Source organism: Phocoena phocoena, chromosome 3 (genome assembly GCF_963924675.1).
Source record: "Phocoena phocoena chromosome 3, mPhoPho1.1, whole genome shotgun sequence".
Lineage (NCBI taxonomy): Eukaryota > Metazoa > Chordata > Mammalia > Artiodactyla > Phocoenidae > Phocoena > Phocoena phocoena.
Window position 1 is genome coordinate 92516095 of NC_089221.1, and position 19346 is coordinate 92535440.

Genomic DNA, 19346 nt, shown 5'->3' on the forward strand with positions numbered 1-19346 from the left:
ATAGAAGGTAGTGAAGATTTCAGCACTGTGTTAAAGGTCGAGGATGTATCCTACAATTTCTAAGAGGAAGCCAGAATTAGTATCTAAAGATATTCCCAGATTATGTGAGTTTTGTTCTTATCAGTCATCAAACATAATAAAAAATAAATCATTGTGAAAAGCTTGGCAATCAAACAGGCATTTTCCTGAGCAGTGCATAAATAATAGAAAGGTGTGCAGCATTCTAAAAGCCTTACTTTTTTTTTTTGCATAAATTCACCTCGAGATTACCATAAACACCAAATATAAGATTGCTGACCCAATACTTATTTAAATGGGGTATGGGGCTATGGTTGGGAAGTATCACAGCCACTTTCCAAGATTATCTCTAATGATCTTTAAATTCTGCTATTCAAGCCTTTGTACAGTGCTCTCCCATGCTGAATAGAGCTGACTTGTGTGACCAGTAAAATACTGCAGCAGTGTGTGACTTCTGAGGCTAGGTCATAAAAGACATTGTAGCTTCTACCTTGGTCTCCTGAATTGCTTACTCTGGAGCCAGCCTCTGTGTTATAAGGATACTCAGGGTAACCTTATGGAAAGGTCAACATGGGGCCCAAACCACTAACAACTTGCCAGCCAAATGAGTGAGTGAGTGACCTTAGAAGCAGATCCTCTAGCCCCAGTCAACATTTGTTGCTCATGTAGACAGGGAATAAGAAAAACACACAGATTCTCTCACCTTACCCACAATGGAAATTCCTCACAAACACCTTCTTGGGTAGCTAGCAAATGAGCCATCCTTGTCAGATTTCTCCGAATTATCTTCAATCATGGGGCTGCTTTTGTTAAACTCCAAACCAGTAGGATTTCCACACTGAAGTACTGGATAATCAGATTTAAGTAGAAAGCTTTTTATCCTTTTCCAGTATCTGCTTTGTAATTTCTGAAGTGAAAAACTGTTCTGGAGCTTGAATGAGTTATCATTATAATTTAAAATTCTTAAGTATGTCATGTTCCAGAATGCTACTTTCTGATGAAAGCACAAATTAGACTTTACCACAATAATATATATTTGCCCTTCTAAAGAATATCCAACAGCTATGTTTGTGAGATTTGGGTTTCTGTGGACTGTAGTTTGAAAAGCTAAACAAGAAACTGGTAACAGCGATTGCCTCTGTGCAGGGGATGTGTGCAACTAAGGAACAGGAGTAGGAAATTCATTTTCATTTCATTTCATTTTCTCTTGTACTTTTTGAAATGTATACTACATGCATGTAACATCTGCTCAAGGATATAAATTTTAAAGTCTCTTTTCCTGACAAAGCTACATTTTTTAATGTTTAAAATAAGAGAAACCTAAAACAACTTCAGTACTTATTCAAAATCATGCTCATTACTTTTTAAAGTGTACCAAGTAAGACATTATCTCAGTATCTTACTAGTGCCTACATTTAGGTTTGAGGCCAAGAAGCACGTTACATGTTACAACTCCGGAAACAACCAAGAAGATATGATAAGAAACAATCTGGCTTTAATAACATAAAAGAGAAATATGATTTTTAAAATTGTGTATGTAGATCTGCCTTAGAAAAGTTATGACAGTTGTTCCTATATCACTTCAGAAAAATATCTGAAAAAAATCATAGTTAAAACGTTGTATGGGGCTTCCCTGGTGGCACAGTGGTTAAGAATCTGCCTGCCAATGAAGGGGACACGGGATCGAGGCCTGGGCCAGGAAGATCCCACATGCCGCGGAGCAACTAAGCCCGTGTGTCACAACTGCTGAGCCTGCGCTCTAGAGCCCACGAGCCACAACTACTAAAGCCCACGTGCCTAGAGCCCGTGCTGCGCAACAAGAGAAGCCACCACAATGAGAAGCCTTTGCACAGCAATGAAGAGTAGCTCCCGCACCACAATGAAGAGTAGCCCCCGTTCGCCACAACTAGAGAAAGCACGTGCACAGCAACGAAGACCCAACGCAGCCTAAACAAACAAACAAACAAACAAACGTAGTATGTCCTCATTTCGTAGATGAAAAAGCTAAATCACAGGAAGGTCAAGTGATTTGTCCTGATCTAGTTAAAGGCCGAGCCAGACTTGAATCCAGGTTTCATTTTCCACTGAAGAAAAGCAAATTACTTCTGATTTAGAAACCTAAATATATTTACTTTTAACAAAGAGATGTCTTCCTTGCCACTGGTTGGTCCTTAATTTCAATAAAAAATGGACAAATATAATGAGACATAAGTGTCAGATATGACGAAAACTGTAAAATACCCCAAACTTAAATTAAATGATGAATATAGGTAACCTAAGTAATAAAACCAGAAACCTCCACTACTAGGTTTACAGAGTGCCTTACGCAACTTCATTAAGAACCAATTAAAAGCCAAATAAAAGATTTTAATTTGCAACTCAGCAATGGTGAGACAGATTAGAACAGAATTTTTTTAAATTACATACAATAATCTACTTTTTTCAGGAATATAGTAAAGCAGTATACCAAACACTGCTTACAGGAGATGAGAAGAACTCTTTTCCCCATTCAGCTATTCTTTTCAATTCCTTACATTTTGGCAAGAAAACTGTCATGGTTCAAGTCCAGTCCTCAAGGTCTTAATAATAATATATATATATATATATATATATATATTTTTTTTTTTTTTTTTTTTTTTTTTTTTTGCGGTACGCAGGCCTCTCACTGTTGTGGCCTCTCCCGTTGCGGAGCACAGGCTCCGGACGCGCAGGCTCAGCGGCCATGGCTCACAGGCCCAGCCGCTCCGCGGCATGTGGGATCTTCCCAGACCGGGGCACGACCCCGTGTCCCCTGCATCGGCAGGCGGACTCTCAACCACTGCGCCACCAGTGAAGCCCTTAATAATAATATTTAATTAGCTGATTGTTATCAGAATTGAGATTAAAAACTTTTTGTCAAAGACCTAACTGTACACTAAATGAAGAATCTCATTAGTCCAATATAACTAATAGGAAATCATAGTATGTGGCAACTCATCATAAAATATCATTAAGTTGTGGGAAAAAAATTCTACCAATATGTACTTCCAACAGATAGAATGTAAATTCTTCTATAAAAGTGAAGCAAAGCTGTATTTTAAAGCTGGCATAACACATTATATTGGTACAACAGAACTGATTTTTCTCCCACATGGCTTTTGGTTTTTGAGTAAGCATTAAATTTCTGTGAAAATTCAAACTTAGTTTTAACTGAGACCTAACTCAGTAATTCATCAGGATAATGTGATATGAGTGAGCACATGACTGAGCACTAAATGAGCATATAATTAAAATACATTTGTATATTTTGTCCAGTGTGACATTTTTCCAACCAGAGTTTATTTTCTTAACTGATAGCTAATATCATCTTTCAGTGATACTAATATGTAACTTGATGTTTGTTAGAGAAGGCAGAGGAAAAACTCTTGTGTTAGAACTCCAAAGCCATACAAGAAATGCCATTGAAATATTAGAAAAGATATCAGCATCTCTGAAATGAAACTAGAGCAAAGACAGAAGAAATGAAAGAATGACTACAGTGAGAAAATGCCCTAGGCCTAATTAAACAGGTACTAAAATCAGGCTCTAATGAACATGGATGAATACAACAGGGAAAATGTGTGGCAAGCATTGTAGATTTTGGCAACGAGTTATTTAACAATGACTAAATATGCTAAATGTGTTATCATAGTAGAACAGTGTCATTCATCCACTGTCTTAAGTACTTACTCTAACATAAGAGCTGCTTTACAGGTGATATTACTGAAGTAAAAATCTCCAGAAAATACATGTTAGAGTCCAACTCAGGAACAGCACAGACATTAACAAATGCTGAGACTGAATACCGAGACAGACACACCTGAATTTAGTCACAGACAGCAAACTTTACAAAATTAAACACTAGACTCACGAACTGAGTTTAGGAAGTATAAAATTAATTGCATTTGCAATAAACATGTGGCTAATCAAGATGCATTAATAACTTATCAGATCTTAATAGTTACAGATAAATCATCATCTTATCTACGTATAGCTAATGGAATAGCTAATGGAATAGCTAATGGAATATAGCTAATGGAATCATCTGGCTGAAAAGAACCTCAAGAAACTATGATGAGGAAGAGAGCTGGGTATCAGTTCAGTGTAACTTTAGGCAAATGAAGTCACCCAGACTACCTCGGGCCTCTGTTTTCACGTATTTAAAAAGGGAAAGGTGTGGGAAAGGGGCACACATGAGAGAACTGATTCCTAAAATTCTCTGTCACCTCATTTCACCCTTCAGTTTTCTGAAGGGAAGCAAGCAAACCAAAAACAACCACTGTTTAAATCTAACATAGCAGGAAAGTGAAGGAACTATAATTAACAAGAATCTTCAACTTATTTTCTTTCAGCAGAGAGAAAAAAAGGAAGAATCAAGTAAACAAATACAAGAAGTCTAGGTTTCCTTAAAAGAGAACAAAATACAAAAAAGAGCTTTTGTATTTTGTTGATGCACCAATGTAATCACAAAGTGATGGGTGGCATTTCATACTAAGAGCTGTGATTAACATCAAATGTGTCTTTAAAATAAAAATATATTGGTATATTATACTAAATTTTCAACATCCTTGCAACCACAGAAGAAAGTCAATTTATGTAAAGACTAACTTAGTTTGCCTAGTGTGATTTCTAACCTGTGTGTTTAACCTATTTAACAGATTTAATCTCAGAAATCAAATGCAAATTGTACCTACAATATTTTAAATAGATGTGAGTAAAAAGATTCAAAAGTTATATTCTGTCCCTGAAGTATACCAAAAAATATTTTAAAAAATAATAATAAAACATGACATATAGATAGCTGTTGCATTATTAGAAATGCACCCCACTTCCAACAGGAATACTAAAGGACAAATTTGTTTGCAGTCCCTCCTCAGTTCAGAGCATTCTCCCTCCCTCTTCACACATCTCCACTTCAAAAATGTTCATTTTGTATTCTCTCTGCTCACACAAAGGACAATTGCTACCTCAAAGCACTACCCACATACTACAAGTATTTCTGACTTCTCCCATCAAATAAAATACTGTCTGCCTCCTTCCTCTGGAGCTTTGCAAAGTAATAAGAACTGAAGATTATTGCAATACATGTTAAAGTATTAAAACGCAACCATACCTTAATGTTTACCTTTCCCAGGTATCTCATTTGTACCACAAAATGTGCCTTAAAACAAAGGAATGACTAACAGAAATGTCAAGTTCTCCTTGAACAGTTAGTCAAAGAAATAGTTGGACTTCCACTTGTAAAAGTAGCAAACTACACAATTCGGACCAACTGTCCTTCTGAAGTCAACTTAAAAAGTTAGACAAAATACTAAAATAATCTTAAAACCATCAAATAACTACCAACATAGTGAGGAATGAATCACTAGTTCAAACTTACCAGAAGTCAAAACTCAGAAAGGTAAGCTCAGCTTTTTTGTGTGTGTCTATTATTTTTTTTGAATTTCTGAATTTTATTTTATTTATTTTTTATACAGCAGGTTCTTATTAGTTATCTATTTTATACATATTAGTGTATACATGTCAATCCCAATCTCCCAATTCATCACACCACCACCTCCCCCACATCGTCACTTTCCCCACTTGGGTCCATACATTTGTTCTCTACAGGTAAGCTCAGCTTTTGCCTTTTGTGGGTTTGCCAATAAAAAAAGTATTTAAGGGCTTCCCTGGTGGCACAGTGGTTGAGAGTCCGCCTGCCGATGCAGGGGACACAGCTTCATGCCCCGGTCCGGGAAGATCCCACATGCCGCGGAGCGGCTGGGCCAGTGAGCCATGGCCACTGAGCCTGCGCGTCCGGAGCCTGTGCTCCGCAACAGGAGAGGCCACAACAGTGAGAGGCCCGTGTACTGCAAAAAAAAAAAAAAAAAAAAATATTTAAGAGGCTGAGCTTTATAATTTGTTGCCTGCCTTGCAGGACTGGGGGACAAAAGTCAGAGTCTGGGACCCACTGAAGGTAAGGACGATAATAAAAATGCCCTTGTCTTTGGGCTGGGACCCCAAAGGGATGCACCCTAAGAAGAGTAGCAAAGAACCAGATGGTGGTCCAGAAAAGGTAAACATTTGAAATTGAATTAAGATGGTCTCATATTCTTCGCAATAGCAAATGAAAATCTTCTCTAGAGAAAAATTCACTTCATTTTGTACATCAAATTATTTCTACAACAGACAACAGAATCAAATCCACAAAAACTTAACAATATTGGAATCATAAGACACAGACTGAAAAATAACTATGCTTACTACATTCAAGGGTATAAAAGTTGAGCTTAACTATTTTTGCTTGAAACTGAAAATTATAAAAAGTGACATGGTAATTTGAAAAAGAACCAAATAAAAATTCTAGTACTGAAAAAGACACCAATCCACACATTCATGAAGCCCTAGGAATCCAATGCCTAATCACAGCATAATAGAACAACAGAAAACAAAAGACAAAGATAAAACTCTTAAAAGCATCCAAAGGAAAATGTCAGATTTTTTTTTAAGGAAAATGAGACACAAAGAGCTGAGGATTCAACAGCAATGAATGTGCTGAAATAAAGTAACCACCAACTTACCATGTACTGAAATAGCTGCTAAACTAGAATTTTGTACCTAGCAAAAATATCCTTCAAGAATGTGGTAAAATAAAGACATTTCCAGGCAAACAGACTAAAGGAAATTCTAAACAGTGTGTTTCATCGTCTTCAAGATCAAGGAAAATGGCCCTAAATGGAAGATCATAGGAAACGTAACGACATGGTAGACACATGCACTAACCTGAACTGAATATGGACGGTATAAAACAATAACAACAACAATGCGAAAGAGAATAAATAAGAGTGAATTAAAATGCACAACAATACTATATAAGTAGGGCTGCAAGTAAATATAATTAAAGTGTATCATCTGAGAAGAGGATAAAGGCATTGATTAACATGAGACTTTATAAAATGTATATTGTATTTCTTGAATAACTAGTAAAAGAGAAAAAGAAGTCATAATTTCCAAATAATAAGGAGAAAAATGTAAAATGATAGAATAGCCACCTCATCTAGATGGCAAGAAAGTAGAGAAAGAGGAACAATTAACAAATAGGGCAGACATAAAGTACATGATAATATGGGAGATTTAAACCCAATCACGTCACAGGAGACACATCTAAAACGTAATACAGAAAGACTGGAAGTAAAAGAATGGAAACAGATAAACCATGCAAACAATAATAAAAAGAAAGCTGGTACTGTTATATCAATCCCAGACAAACTAGACCTTAGTGCAAAAAGTACTTTCAGAATAAAAGAGAAATACTTCATAATGTTAAGTCACTAAGAAGATATAACCATTACACATTTCTAACCACCTACTAACACTGTCTGAAATATATAAGGCAAAAGTTGAGAGAATACAAGGGGAAAAGTCCACAATCGTAAATGGGATATTTTAACACAGCCTTGTCTGTAACTAATACAAGCAAACAAAGGTCATTAATGATCCTGAAGATTTGAAATACGGGACTGAAAAGCATGACCTAATGGAAATATATAGAACACCAAATTCAATAACTGCAGAGAAAAAAAGATAATATACTGGGCCATAGTGTAGTTCTCGAATTTTAAAGGTCTGAAGTCAGACCTCTGAAACACTGAAAGTGTTCTCTGATTACATTGTTATATTGTTAGAAATAAGGAACAAATTCAAAAATAATCAGAAAACCTCCATGTGTTCAGAAATTGAGAAATATAATACTTTCAACTTATCCAAAAGTCAAAGTAGACACCAATGAAAATAAGAAAACATTTTAAAGTGAATTATAAAAGTACTACATATTAAAATTTGAATAATAGAGGTAGCTAAAACAGTGCTTAGAGGGAAATGCTTAGCCTTAAATGCATATATTTAAAAGGAATAAATGCTGAAAAATAGCGATCTACAAGAAGTTAGCAAAAGAACAAAAAAGTAAATCCCAAAAAAGTAGAAGGAAGGAAATAAAGAGCAGAAATCAATGCAATAGGGAACAAATATATAATTTTAAAAAAAGGATCAGAAAGATTCAAAATTTGGTTCTTTTGAAAGACTACTAAATCTCCAGTGAGACTTACAAAGGAAAAAGAAAACATACATATAGCCTATAGCAGACATGAGAAGGTAATTCTTTCCTGCAGTCATTAAAAGGATAATGATATTTACTATAAACAATTTTATGTCAGTAAATTTAAAAGTTTAGATGAAAAAGACAACCTCTTAGGGGGGAAATACCAAAATAATCAAGAAACAGAAAACCTGAATAGGCTTAAAAATGAGAAATCAAATTAGTAATTAAAAACCTTTCTGGGACTTCCCTGGTGGTGCAGTGGTTAAGAATCTGCCTGCCAATGCAGGGGACACAGGTTCGATCCCTGGGCTGGGAAGATCCCACATGCCACGGACCAACCAAGCCCGTGCACCACAACTACTGAGCCTGTGCGTCACAACTACTGAGCACACGTGCCACAACTACTGAAGCCCACGTGCTCTATGGCCCACGTGTTGCAACTACTGAGACTGTGTGCTGCAACTACTGAAGCCCGCGTGCCTAGAGCCCGTGCTCCACAACAAGAGAAGCCACTGCAATGAGAAGCCCACGCACTGCAACAAAGAGCAGCCCCCATTCACTGCAACTAGAGAAAGCCCGCGCAAGCAACAAAGACCCAATGCAGCCAAAAAATAAATTAAAAATTAAAAACATATATTGGAAAAAAGAAAGCAAAAATGGTAAAATAAACATAAACGATATATTAAATAAATAAAAACCTTTCCACAAATTAAATTCCCAGCCCAGATGGCTTCTCTGCCAGATCCTCGCAAAAATTTAAAGAAAAAATAATTCTAGTCGAACACAAACTTTTCCAGAATAGAAAATGAGGGTCAGCTCATTTTACAAGGCTAGCATAATGTTGACTGCTGATGTCAAATCCTGACAAGGACAATATAGGTCACGTCACTCATGAACACTGATGCAAAACCATTAGCAAAATATTAACAAACTGAATCCAGAAATATATAAAAAGAATAATACGGTAAAGCCAAATTAGGTTTCTCTCAGGAATCAGGTTAGGTTTAGCATTTTAAATAATATATAATTCAACATATTAACATAGTAAAGGAGAAAATTCATATGGCAATGAAAAGCTTCAACAGCAACAAAAAAAAGCATTAAATTCAAACAGAACAAAACACAAAATTCTTAGTAAACTAGGTATAGGAGCAAACTTCTTTAACATGATAAAGGTTTTCACAAAAACAAAATAAAACAGAAAACGAACATTCAGCAAACATACTTGGAGTGAAAGAGTAAAGCTTTCTCTCTCTCTCTCTTTTTTTTGCGGTACGCGGGCCTCTCACTGTTGTGGCCTCTCCCGCTGCGGAGCACAGGCTCCGGACGCGCAGGCTCAGCGGCCATGGCTTACAGGCCCAGCCGCTCCACGGCATGTGGGATCCTCCCGGACCGGGGCATGAACCCGTGTCCCCTGCATCAGCAGGCAGACTCTCAACCACTGCGCCACCAGGGAAGCCCCAAGCTTTCTCTTTTGAGATCAGGAACCAGAAGGGAGAGTATCTCTGGGATGATGGCAGTGCTCTATTTCTTGACCAGAATGACTTCATGTGTGTTTACAGTAACACATTAAATTCTTCATGTTATGTTTTATGTACACTTTGAAATATATGTTAAAGACAAAAAAGAAAGAAATACTTGGAGATGAACAAAAGGTTGACCTAGGCTATCACTAAAGCTCAGCAACTCTGTAGGTCCTAATTTTTTCCCTGTTATGATTACCGTACTTTCAAACCACTTAACATTTATTGGGCCTATAAAACATTGTACAATTTGGCAATATGTATCATAAACCTTAAAAATGTTTAATTGAATAAGGCCATGAAGCCTTATCCAGTTAACTCCATCATCTATAAGCCCATCCTAAGGAAAAAGACCAAGATAAAGAGAAAAAAAATCCATAATGTGTTAAGATGTTCATTGCCCATATGATAATAAAATAGAAAAAACTAAATAACCAACTACAGGAAATAGTTAAGAAAAATAATTTTTATAATGGGATTATTATACAGTCAATAAAAATAAGATTTACAAAATATTCCAAGAAATGTATATAACCTAATTTTTTAAAAATTAGAAATATATATACATGTTTATACTATAAAGGGGGAAAAGTGCTGGGCACAGACAAAGGAGAAAATGAGAGAGAGAGGGAGGGAGGGTAGGGAAAGATGGAGGGAGTGGTTGGGAGAGACAAAAACTACACTGGTTTTCTTCATATGATAAGCTTATGAGTGTCGTGTGTACTTTTTTTTTAATCTGTACTTTTTATTGCATTTCCTGAATTTTCTTTAATGACTACATAAAAATTTAGTAATGGGGTATATAAGAACTGAAAAAGGGGCTTCCCTGGTGGTGCAGTGGTTAAGAATCCACGTGCCAATGCATGGGACACGGGTATGAGCCCTGGTCCAGGAAGATCCCACATGCCGCGGAGCAAATGGGCCTGTGCACCACAACTGCTGAGCCTGTGCTCTAGAGCCTGTGAGCCACAACTACTGAGCCGGTGTGCCACAACTACTGAGGCCCATGTGCCTAGAGCCCATGCTCTGCAACAAGAAAAGCCACCACGATGAGAAGCCTGTGCACCGCGACGAAGAGTAGCCCCCGCTCACCGCAACTAGAGAAAACCCGTGTGCAGCTAGGAAGACACAACACAGCCAAAAAAAAAGAACTGAAGAAAATAATCACAAATCTAAAGTATCCTAAATATTAAAAAAAGTTACTTTAAAATATAACTTTAATATTTCAATTTATATCTCAGTATGATTTTATTCAGATAAATTATTTTCTAACATTTAAATTGTGTAGTCTATTATATGCTAATTACTTAGAACAGAGATAATTTCTAATTATTTAGTATTTAAAATATTATAACTTTAATTAGATCCTCAAAGATATATCATCTCCGATTTTCTTGCTAATAACATTCCCATAATTGTACAACAGTTTGCTCCTTGACAGCTAAAGGAGAAAATGATCTATAAACAGGCTTCAAGTAGTTATTCCTATAAAAACAAAATAACTGTTAGTCTCTGAATATAAGACTGTTAATGGCTCCTCAGTTTCTTAAGCAGCCATTTTCTACCTCGGTGTTGCCAACCCTGGTGTTTTCTGACCAGTTTTGAGAGATGTCGCAAGTAATTTGATATCAATAATAAAGTATAACTTTTTAAAGCTTATCATTAGAAATAATAATAAATCGAAGCAAACATAAGGTTATCCCCATATGACTTACTATACTTTGCAATCCAGTATACTTTATTGAGAGACAGAAAATACTGTAAAGATAAAGCTTACATGTTGGGAATTCCACATTCACTTATTCAATGTTTACTAAGCATCTATTAGAGGCCAGGAACTAGAGGCACTGTGCTAACAACTGAAATAGAGTTGAAAATCATTAGATCATAGGGTTGATTATAACTGGCATTTTAGCATTTAAAGCCTTGAACAGACTAACCCAATCCTACTTTTCACTACTCACCCAACACAAACTGTCTTCTTTAGTTCTCTGACTTTCTTTTAAAACACTGTAGACTTTGCCTGCTGCCATACCTCTGCTCAAGCTGTTCCCCAGCCTAAATGTTTTTTTGTTCATTCACCAGCACCTTAGACTGTTCACCACAAGCCAGGCACTATGCTTGGCATGACAGAAGAAAAATGTCTTTTCTATCCTTTGTATCCTTTGAAGTCCAGGTCAGTTCCACCTCTTTCTCAGAGATTTACTCACTACCCTCTCCATACTCGGGGATGCTATAACTATTATTGTCCAAAGCAGTAGCTCCCAATCTTCGATATAAGAACCCATTTTTAGTACCAAAATGTTTCATGAATTCCATTCTCACTCCCCAGGTGATCTCATCTGGTCCCATGGCCCTAAATACCATCTATATACTGATAATTTCCAAATGTTTCCAAATGTTTATCTCTAGCATTGAATATATATACCTATTAAATGTCTCCAGTTGGTTTATGTAATAGGTATTTCAAACAAAGCTACATCCACAACAAATCTCCTGATTTAACTTTCCAAACCTGCTTCCCACCGAACCCTAACCCTTGCCCCATAGTCTCTATCTCAATAAGATATACCATCTTTCAACCAGTTGCTCATGTCAAAAATTTTGGAGTCATCCTTTATTTCTCTTTCCCTCACACTCCACATCAATTCCATCAATGAATTCTCATTACTTTACTTTCTAAATATACCACAAATCTGACCACTTCTCTGGCCCTCCACCACGACAACCCTGCCCAAGCACCATATTTCCAACCTAGATTACTGTAAGATTTTCCTAACTGGTCTTCCTGCTTCCATTCTTGCCTCATACAATCAATTTTCTACACATAGCCAGAGTAAACCTCTCAAAAAACAAGTCAAACCTGGATATTCCCACGCTCAACACCCTTCAATGGTTTCCATCTCACGCAATAAAATCAAGTCTTCAAATGACCTTCAAAACCCTACTTGATCTAACCTCTGTGTACCTGTCCTACCACCTCTTCTGCCACACTCCCCTTCTCTCTCTACTTCAGCCACACTAGCCTCCGTGTTGTTCTTCCAACATGCCAAAGACACTAACTTCTATCTTAGAAGTCGCTGCTTCTTCTACCTGAACATTTTCCCCCAGACAGTTCCATGGCTTACTCCCACTTCATTCAGGTCTCTCAGCTCAAAGGGCTTCTCAAAAAGCTTTTCCTCACCAACCTGGCTGAAGTAGTATCCCATTACTTTTTATCCCCTGAAACCTATTTTATTTTACTTCAAAGCCTATTAGCTACCTGATGTGTGTGAGTGTGTGTGTCTGAGTGTGCACACATGTATAATGTCTACTGTCTCCCTCACTAACATTTAAGCTCAAAGAAAGCATAGGCTCTGCTTTGTTTCCCACTGTTGTCACATTATGCACAAACAGCAGGCTCTCAAAAATATTTGTTGAATGAATGAATGATGGTAATTGGTTTTATTTTTGTTGAGAAAATAATGACAAAACACTACTAGAATTCAGTAAGGCTTTCAAATGAATTCATATGCAATCACAAGAGCATTACACACATACTTTGGTGGTAGAAGGAGTACAATGTTCGTAATTCAAGGTTCAATTAACAACTACTGAAGGAATGGGGTCTTCTTATATTTCTCTGCCCCTTCCCCATATCCTTCCTCCATCATTCATTAATTCTTTGCATAAATGGTTACTGTGTACCATTAAGCCAGAGAGTATTCTGGACATTAAGAATACAAAGATAAGTAAGACAAGGTAGTTCATGAGACATAAAAATAATACCCATAGAGTATGACACGTAATAGAGATATATAAGTTGTAACGTAACGGAGGAAGTAATCAACAAATACTTGCAAAATCAAATACAATAGATATTCTTCACTTCACCTTATATATGAAATGAGGGTATTAAGTCTGAAAATGTTACAGTAATTTGCTACCATGAGATAAGCTAGCTTGAGAATGAAATCAAAACAAGGGGAATGACAGAGCAGAACGAATCACAGAGAAATTGAGCCAAGTCCTTGATGATTTCAGGCTGGATGAAGCCCTAGCTGAAGTTCAATTACAAGATCTAATCATGCCTTTTACTGTTTAAGCAGTTTGAATTTGGTTTTCTGTCACTTGTAATATAAGTATACAGATGAATCTCAGTGAATTCTTTCAAAAACCAAAGCATTTGCTATTTCAGTGTATAGGGATACTACTGGCATTTTGGAAGGGACAATTCTTGTTTTGTGGGCAAACATCACAGGACACTCAGTGTACCTGGTCTCTACCTGGTAATTGTCAGTAGGACCTCACAATCACTCTGACAACCAAAAATATCCCCATATATTTCCAAATACCTCCCACCTCCAAGGGGAACCACAATCTATTCCCTAAGCTGTTATATATATATATATCCATTTCTCACAGTGCATGCGTTAAGTGTACTTAACAACAACCTTAAAAGAACTGGGATATACCACTCAAATATCCTAATTTTATATAATAATCCAATTTTAATGTCACCTATGACTATCTTAATGATTGGCCAAAATCCCATGTATAGCTTATATCAACTCAGTGCTTTAAGTTTGCTAATACTACCTGAAAATTCTCATTTATTTAAGCTTACTTCTCCATACAATACTATCAAGATATGTCACTGACATTGTTGGTTACCTTCCCTGTAGCCATTCACCTAATTTCCTTCTAGACTGAAATGCCAGATATTGGTTTTCCCAGCCCCCCTGCAACTAGGGCATAAGCATGCCAGGATGACATCTGATACAGGGCTTCAGTGAAGGGTTTACTTGCCTCATCAAGAGATGGGAGGGCAAACTTCCTCCTGTCTTTGGTGGCTATGTAAGAAAGTGATGCCTGGAGCAGAAAGAGCAACATGCAGCCATGAGAGGATAAACCTGAGCACAAAGGTCAGCAGCTGTGGATAAAGATTAAAAGCACTTGGATCCTTGATAACATCATTGTGTTGTTAAACTGACTCACCATGGGATCCTCCAACTCTGAACTTCTTTCTATGCAAGATACTGTGTAAATCACTGTTCGTTCAGTATTACATAACCTGGGGCCCAACTAATATAAGGTATGTTCAAGCTCTGATATCTGAATGAAAGTGGGAGAAGAACCAAGATGACTACAAGGTTTCAAGACTGGGTGGCTGAGAGAAAGGTGGTTAGAAAAAGGAAATCAGGAGGAAAAGGAATATATATACCTTCACACATGCACATGTAAACACCTTAGGTGACGGTAGGTGGATGGAAATCAAATTGACTCAGTGTGGTATGAGGTAAGGTAGAGATATATATAGCAAGGGGCAGAAGGGAAGTAGTTACAGCACTGAGAAACACACACACAAAAATGATGACTTACATCATTTAAAAGAGGACATGATCACCAAGAGAACACAGTGAAAAGCAAAGAAACCCCTGAAAACGCTTGCTATCTCCCCATGATCCATTCCACCTCCCTCTCATTTTAGATGGGATTTATCCACTGATTGGGCCAATTAGAATAGTTCCATCCCTCTTGACAAAGCTATTGTGACAGACTTGGCAGCATGATCTTCTCCATTTGTTCAATCAAAGTAAAGCTTAGGACTTTTGGGCAAAGGCTAGAAGAGAAGCTTTCTCTCTTTGAAAGTCAATGAAGAAGGGTTTAACACGAGCATTGCCGACACCTGTCTTTTTCTAGAAGGGAAGCCAGTCTGAGCATGAAGCCCAAACAGGAGGACAAAGTTTAGTGAAAAGCAGAAAACCAGAACCTCTGCCCTGATAACAAAGCTAAGTTTATGAACAAACTACTCTTTAAACCAATTCTACCTATGCACCTGCCAATTACCTGAGCTAATACATTTCTTTTGTTTTTACGTTCAGTTTGCATCCTAACTGATGTAGGAAACAGCTATGTTTAGCGGGGAGAGCAAAATCAAGACAGTGCAGGAAATGCAAAGAAGTTTTCAGAGAAGTAAGAGAATCAGGAAGTACAATGCACAAGAACCAAGAAATCAGATCATTTTATTCCTATAGAATGTATTTCAAAGATGGTCTAAGGAAACCAAGGATGACTGAGGAAAGGCCATTAGATTTGGTAATTAGACTGTCATAGGTGACTTAAAAAAGCAATTTCAGTGCTGAAATGGTAAAGGAAGTCAGAGTGTAAAGGAAAGAATAATTTATATTTTTAAGAACCCCATAATGTACCACACCCTTGGAAAGACATGTAACATGGGTTAAACTCCTTCTATTACAACTCTGTGAGGTAACTGTAACATTCTATTTTATAAAGAATAGAGTCTCAGTAGTAACTTGCCCACAGACACATAGCCAGTAAATTGGTTTTAGCAGACTTCAAAACCAGACCTATGTGGCTTAAAAACCAATGTTCTTCCTACTATACCAGGCTCCTGGGCTTAAATACAGTGGCACAACAGGCTCAAGACTCAGACTGGCCTCCCCGAATTGCACAGCACAGAGCACTGTATTTTGGCAGCCCCGGAAAAGGTATACATGAACATGTATATAGGCTAGAGAGGGAGGGACTGAAAAAGGAGTGATGTTGGACAATTATGGGGAAAGAAAGATGGAGAGGGATGATTGTGGGCACATCTGGAGAAGGCTGCTCTTTAAAAAAAATGAAGGACATTTCTGCTCTTGAGATATAAGTAAAAAAGGAAACGATACCAAGATAGAAAAGATTATACCTCAGATGGCTGAGATTTTTCTCAGGAAAGGAAGAGTTATTTGCTATAAAAACCTTCAGGAAGTAAGACAAAAAGGAACACAATCAACACTAAAGATCCAGCAGATAAGCAGAATGCTAATTGGTATGGAAGCAAACCAATATCCTCACATAACTGTCTCTTGTATCCTTCAGGATTTCTGGGGTCAAACTGACAAAGCTAGTGATGAGACTTGTTCAGGACAGGGGACTAGAAAGATAAATCTACAGAAAGTAAAGCATTCTAAAGCATCAATGACAGCTTGGTAAAAACTGATGACCATGGGATCCTAGTTACACGAGGAGGCAAATGAGTTGCAGCAGTAGGCTAATGGGTTGAATGAACAGAAAGACAAAGAGGGGTGTTTTCCTAAAGAGAGGAAGAGGGGGAGAGAAAGAGAGAGAAAACAGGTTCCATTAAGAGTGGAAGAGTGATTGTTTGTGGCCAGAAAGGTCTCGACACAATGCCCGGGGCAGTGAGCCACTGACTGGGGCTCAGCAGTCCTACATCCTTTCAGCTTAAAGCACAAAACTGAGAGACAACCAGCTCTAAAAACATGCAGTCCTTGGTTGTAGAAAAGTGAAGGCTAGCAACAAACAAATGAATTAATTAGCCCATACAGGAATCAAACATTAAACTACCTCCTCTCCTTTTAAAATGAACAATTCTAGCTCCAAAGTCAAAAGTCTACAATAAAGGGTAACGCAGATGTGTGTCATGAAGAATGAAAAGTAAAAAATCTGTCAAGCCAATTGTAACCCACCTGTTCAAGATTTTTAGTATAGAATTCAAATAGGGCAAGGATAGTTTGTGCTTTAATAACTTTGGAGAGCATCTAGCAGAGCTTCAACAAAATGATATCACTCAATTTAATGTTAATTTTAAAAGGTCCACCCATTTGCAGTCTCAATGGATAAGATGCCATTTATATTTATAACCTCATTTTTACCATTCTGGGGCTCTTGACACATTATCCAACTACAGGAAAAGATGGGAGAATCAGCCATGGCAACTTCCTCCCCAACCACTTCGATCCTGCAGTTTGCACTTATGAACTCTGGCAAGGTACCATGTTATTTAGGACAACTTCTTACACCAATAATTCTGACTACTCTTGCCCCAATATTAAAGGAAGGAGAAATAAGACTGGCACAGGCTAAATTTAACAGAAAATATCAAGTACTATAAAGATTGTTAAGTAGTAGCAACAACTGAGAATCCAAGAAATTTGAGAAGTTTTGAGTTTAAAAAGCTTTTTCTCCATTTTAGTCCTTTCTAAATAAAACAAAGGGCTTGGACAGTACGGGATTCTAAGGCTTCAGTGGACAATGTAAGCTAACACTGAATAAAAGAATCACTTAAATCACCCTTTCTTGTACTATTACATTTCTTACATTCATAAAGCCTTCTTTTTAAGAAACGAACACTTCCCAATTCTTTCCCTAGATCTAGAACACTTACGTCCCCCACCCAAAGTTTACAGACCAGATTTGCGATAGTCAGAAAAAGATTAATTTAGATGATCAATCATTTGCCGTCACCGGCACCATTCCTCAACTCTGCAGGAGTTCGATGGGTCAAGGAGTCAAACTCTCCCAAACCATCCCAGTCTCCTGGGGACTGGATTCCCCCAACAAGGCGAACAAAATCCACTGGCCTCTGGATAACAAGCTTTTTCTTTGTAACTCTGTAAGCCAGACTATCGGCTAAGCTCCCCAGTTAAAAACTTTTAAAGGAAGCAAGAAGATCGAAACCAGGAAGATGGGGAGGCGACTAAAACAGGAGGACGACCCACCCACCTAACGCGAAGGAGAGACCGCTTGCAGGGCTGACGCTTCACTAGAACCCAGGAAAGGTGCGGAGGGCGTCAGGCGTCGCAACCCCCACCCACTGGGTGAGAACGGAGGACCTGCAAAGCCAGGGGCCAACTGGAGGCCTGAAAGAGGGCGCGGGGCGGGGAGGGGGTGGGACGTGGACACAAGGGAGCGGCAGAGTCCGGCTGAGCACCACTAGGGTCTAAGTAACGGCGGGGCAAAGCCGACAAAGGTCTGCCAAAGGAGGAGACGCCGAAGCTTGCAGCTTCACTCACCTGCCAGACGTTCGCCCCGCGGACAGAAGAACGGACGCAGCCCCGGCACTTCCTCTCCTGCCGGACACAGCCCCTGCCGCCGCCGGGGCTCCAGGACCCGAGAGGACAGGGTGGTACCGAAGCAGGCAACGCGACGACCGGACCCGAGCCGAGGGAGGCGTACATAGGGGGCACCGGGGGGCTCGGGAAGGCAACTCTGTGCTTCGCCTTCCTTACCGGTAGCCAACAATGCTTCCCAGGAACAGCATCCTGCCAGCCTCAGCCCGCTGCTCCCGGGCCTTCACCCGCAGCTCCCCTCCCCAGCCCCCAGCAGCGGCCGGGTTTCCGGCGGCCACACCCCGCCCCCTCGCTACTTGGCCTCCGCCATCTTGTCGGAAGCGGGAAGAATGCAGTGCGCAGGCGTGCGCCGAGGTTGCCGGCGTCCGCTAGCCTCGCGGAGAGGGAACTATATAATGCGCAGCCGTGTCGGCCGCTGTCCGCGGCTGTGTTCCGGTTCGGCGTCGCTGTTTTCTGCCTTGCACGGGTGCTGCCGGCTTTTCCTGAATTGTACTGCGGCCAGATTAATACACCCTTCTGCGCACCCCACAGTCATTCTGCAAAAACCTGTCTTGTGCCTACTATGTGCCAGGTCCCAGGCTAGGCGCTGATGATAGATTAGTAGAACTCGGCTCCAGCGGTAAAGATGCTCATAATCTAGTGAAAAAGCGAACTTTTTTTCTAGTGAAAGAGAGTAATTTCCTAAATTCTTGTTTTGTAACTGCACACGGCCTCCTCTCTCTTGACCCCGCAATTTTAATTCAAAACATACCTCTTCTAGGAAGTCCTCCCTGTCACACAGTTTGATCAGTTCTTTTACCTTGCGTTACCTCTTTAGCTTTATTTCATTCAGCATTGATTCAACAAATATTTGAG

At 38.8% G+C, this 19346-nt stretch overlaps 1 protein-coding gene across 4 annotated transcripts in view; it reads right to left on the reverse strand.

Annotated features, from left to right (window-relative positions):
• APC (APC regulator of WNT signaling pathway) overlaps positions 1–18599 on the reverse strand; it is a 135938-nt gene extending 117339 nt beyond the window's left edge. For all 4 annotated transcript variants that reach the window (XM_065874752.1, XM_065874756.1, XM_065874749.1 and 1 more), the window contains exon 1: positions 18435–18599. In XM_065874752.1, coding sequence (XP_065730824.1) covers positions 18435–18599 — 165 coding nt within the window. The remainder of the gene's footprint in view (positions 1–18434) is intronic.
• Positions 18600–19346: the final 747 nt, after the last annotated feature.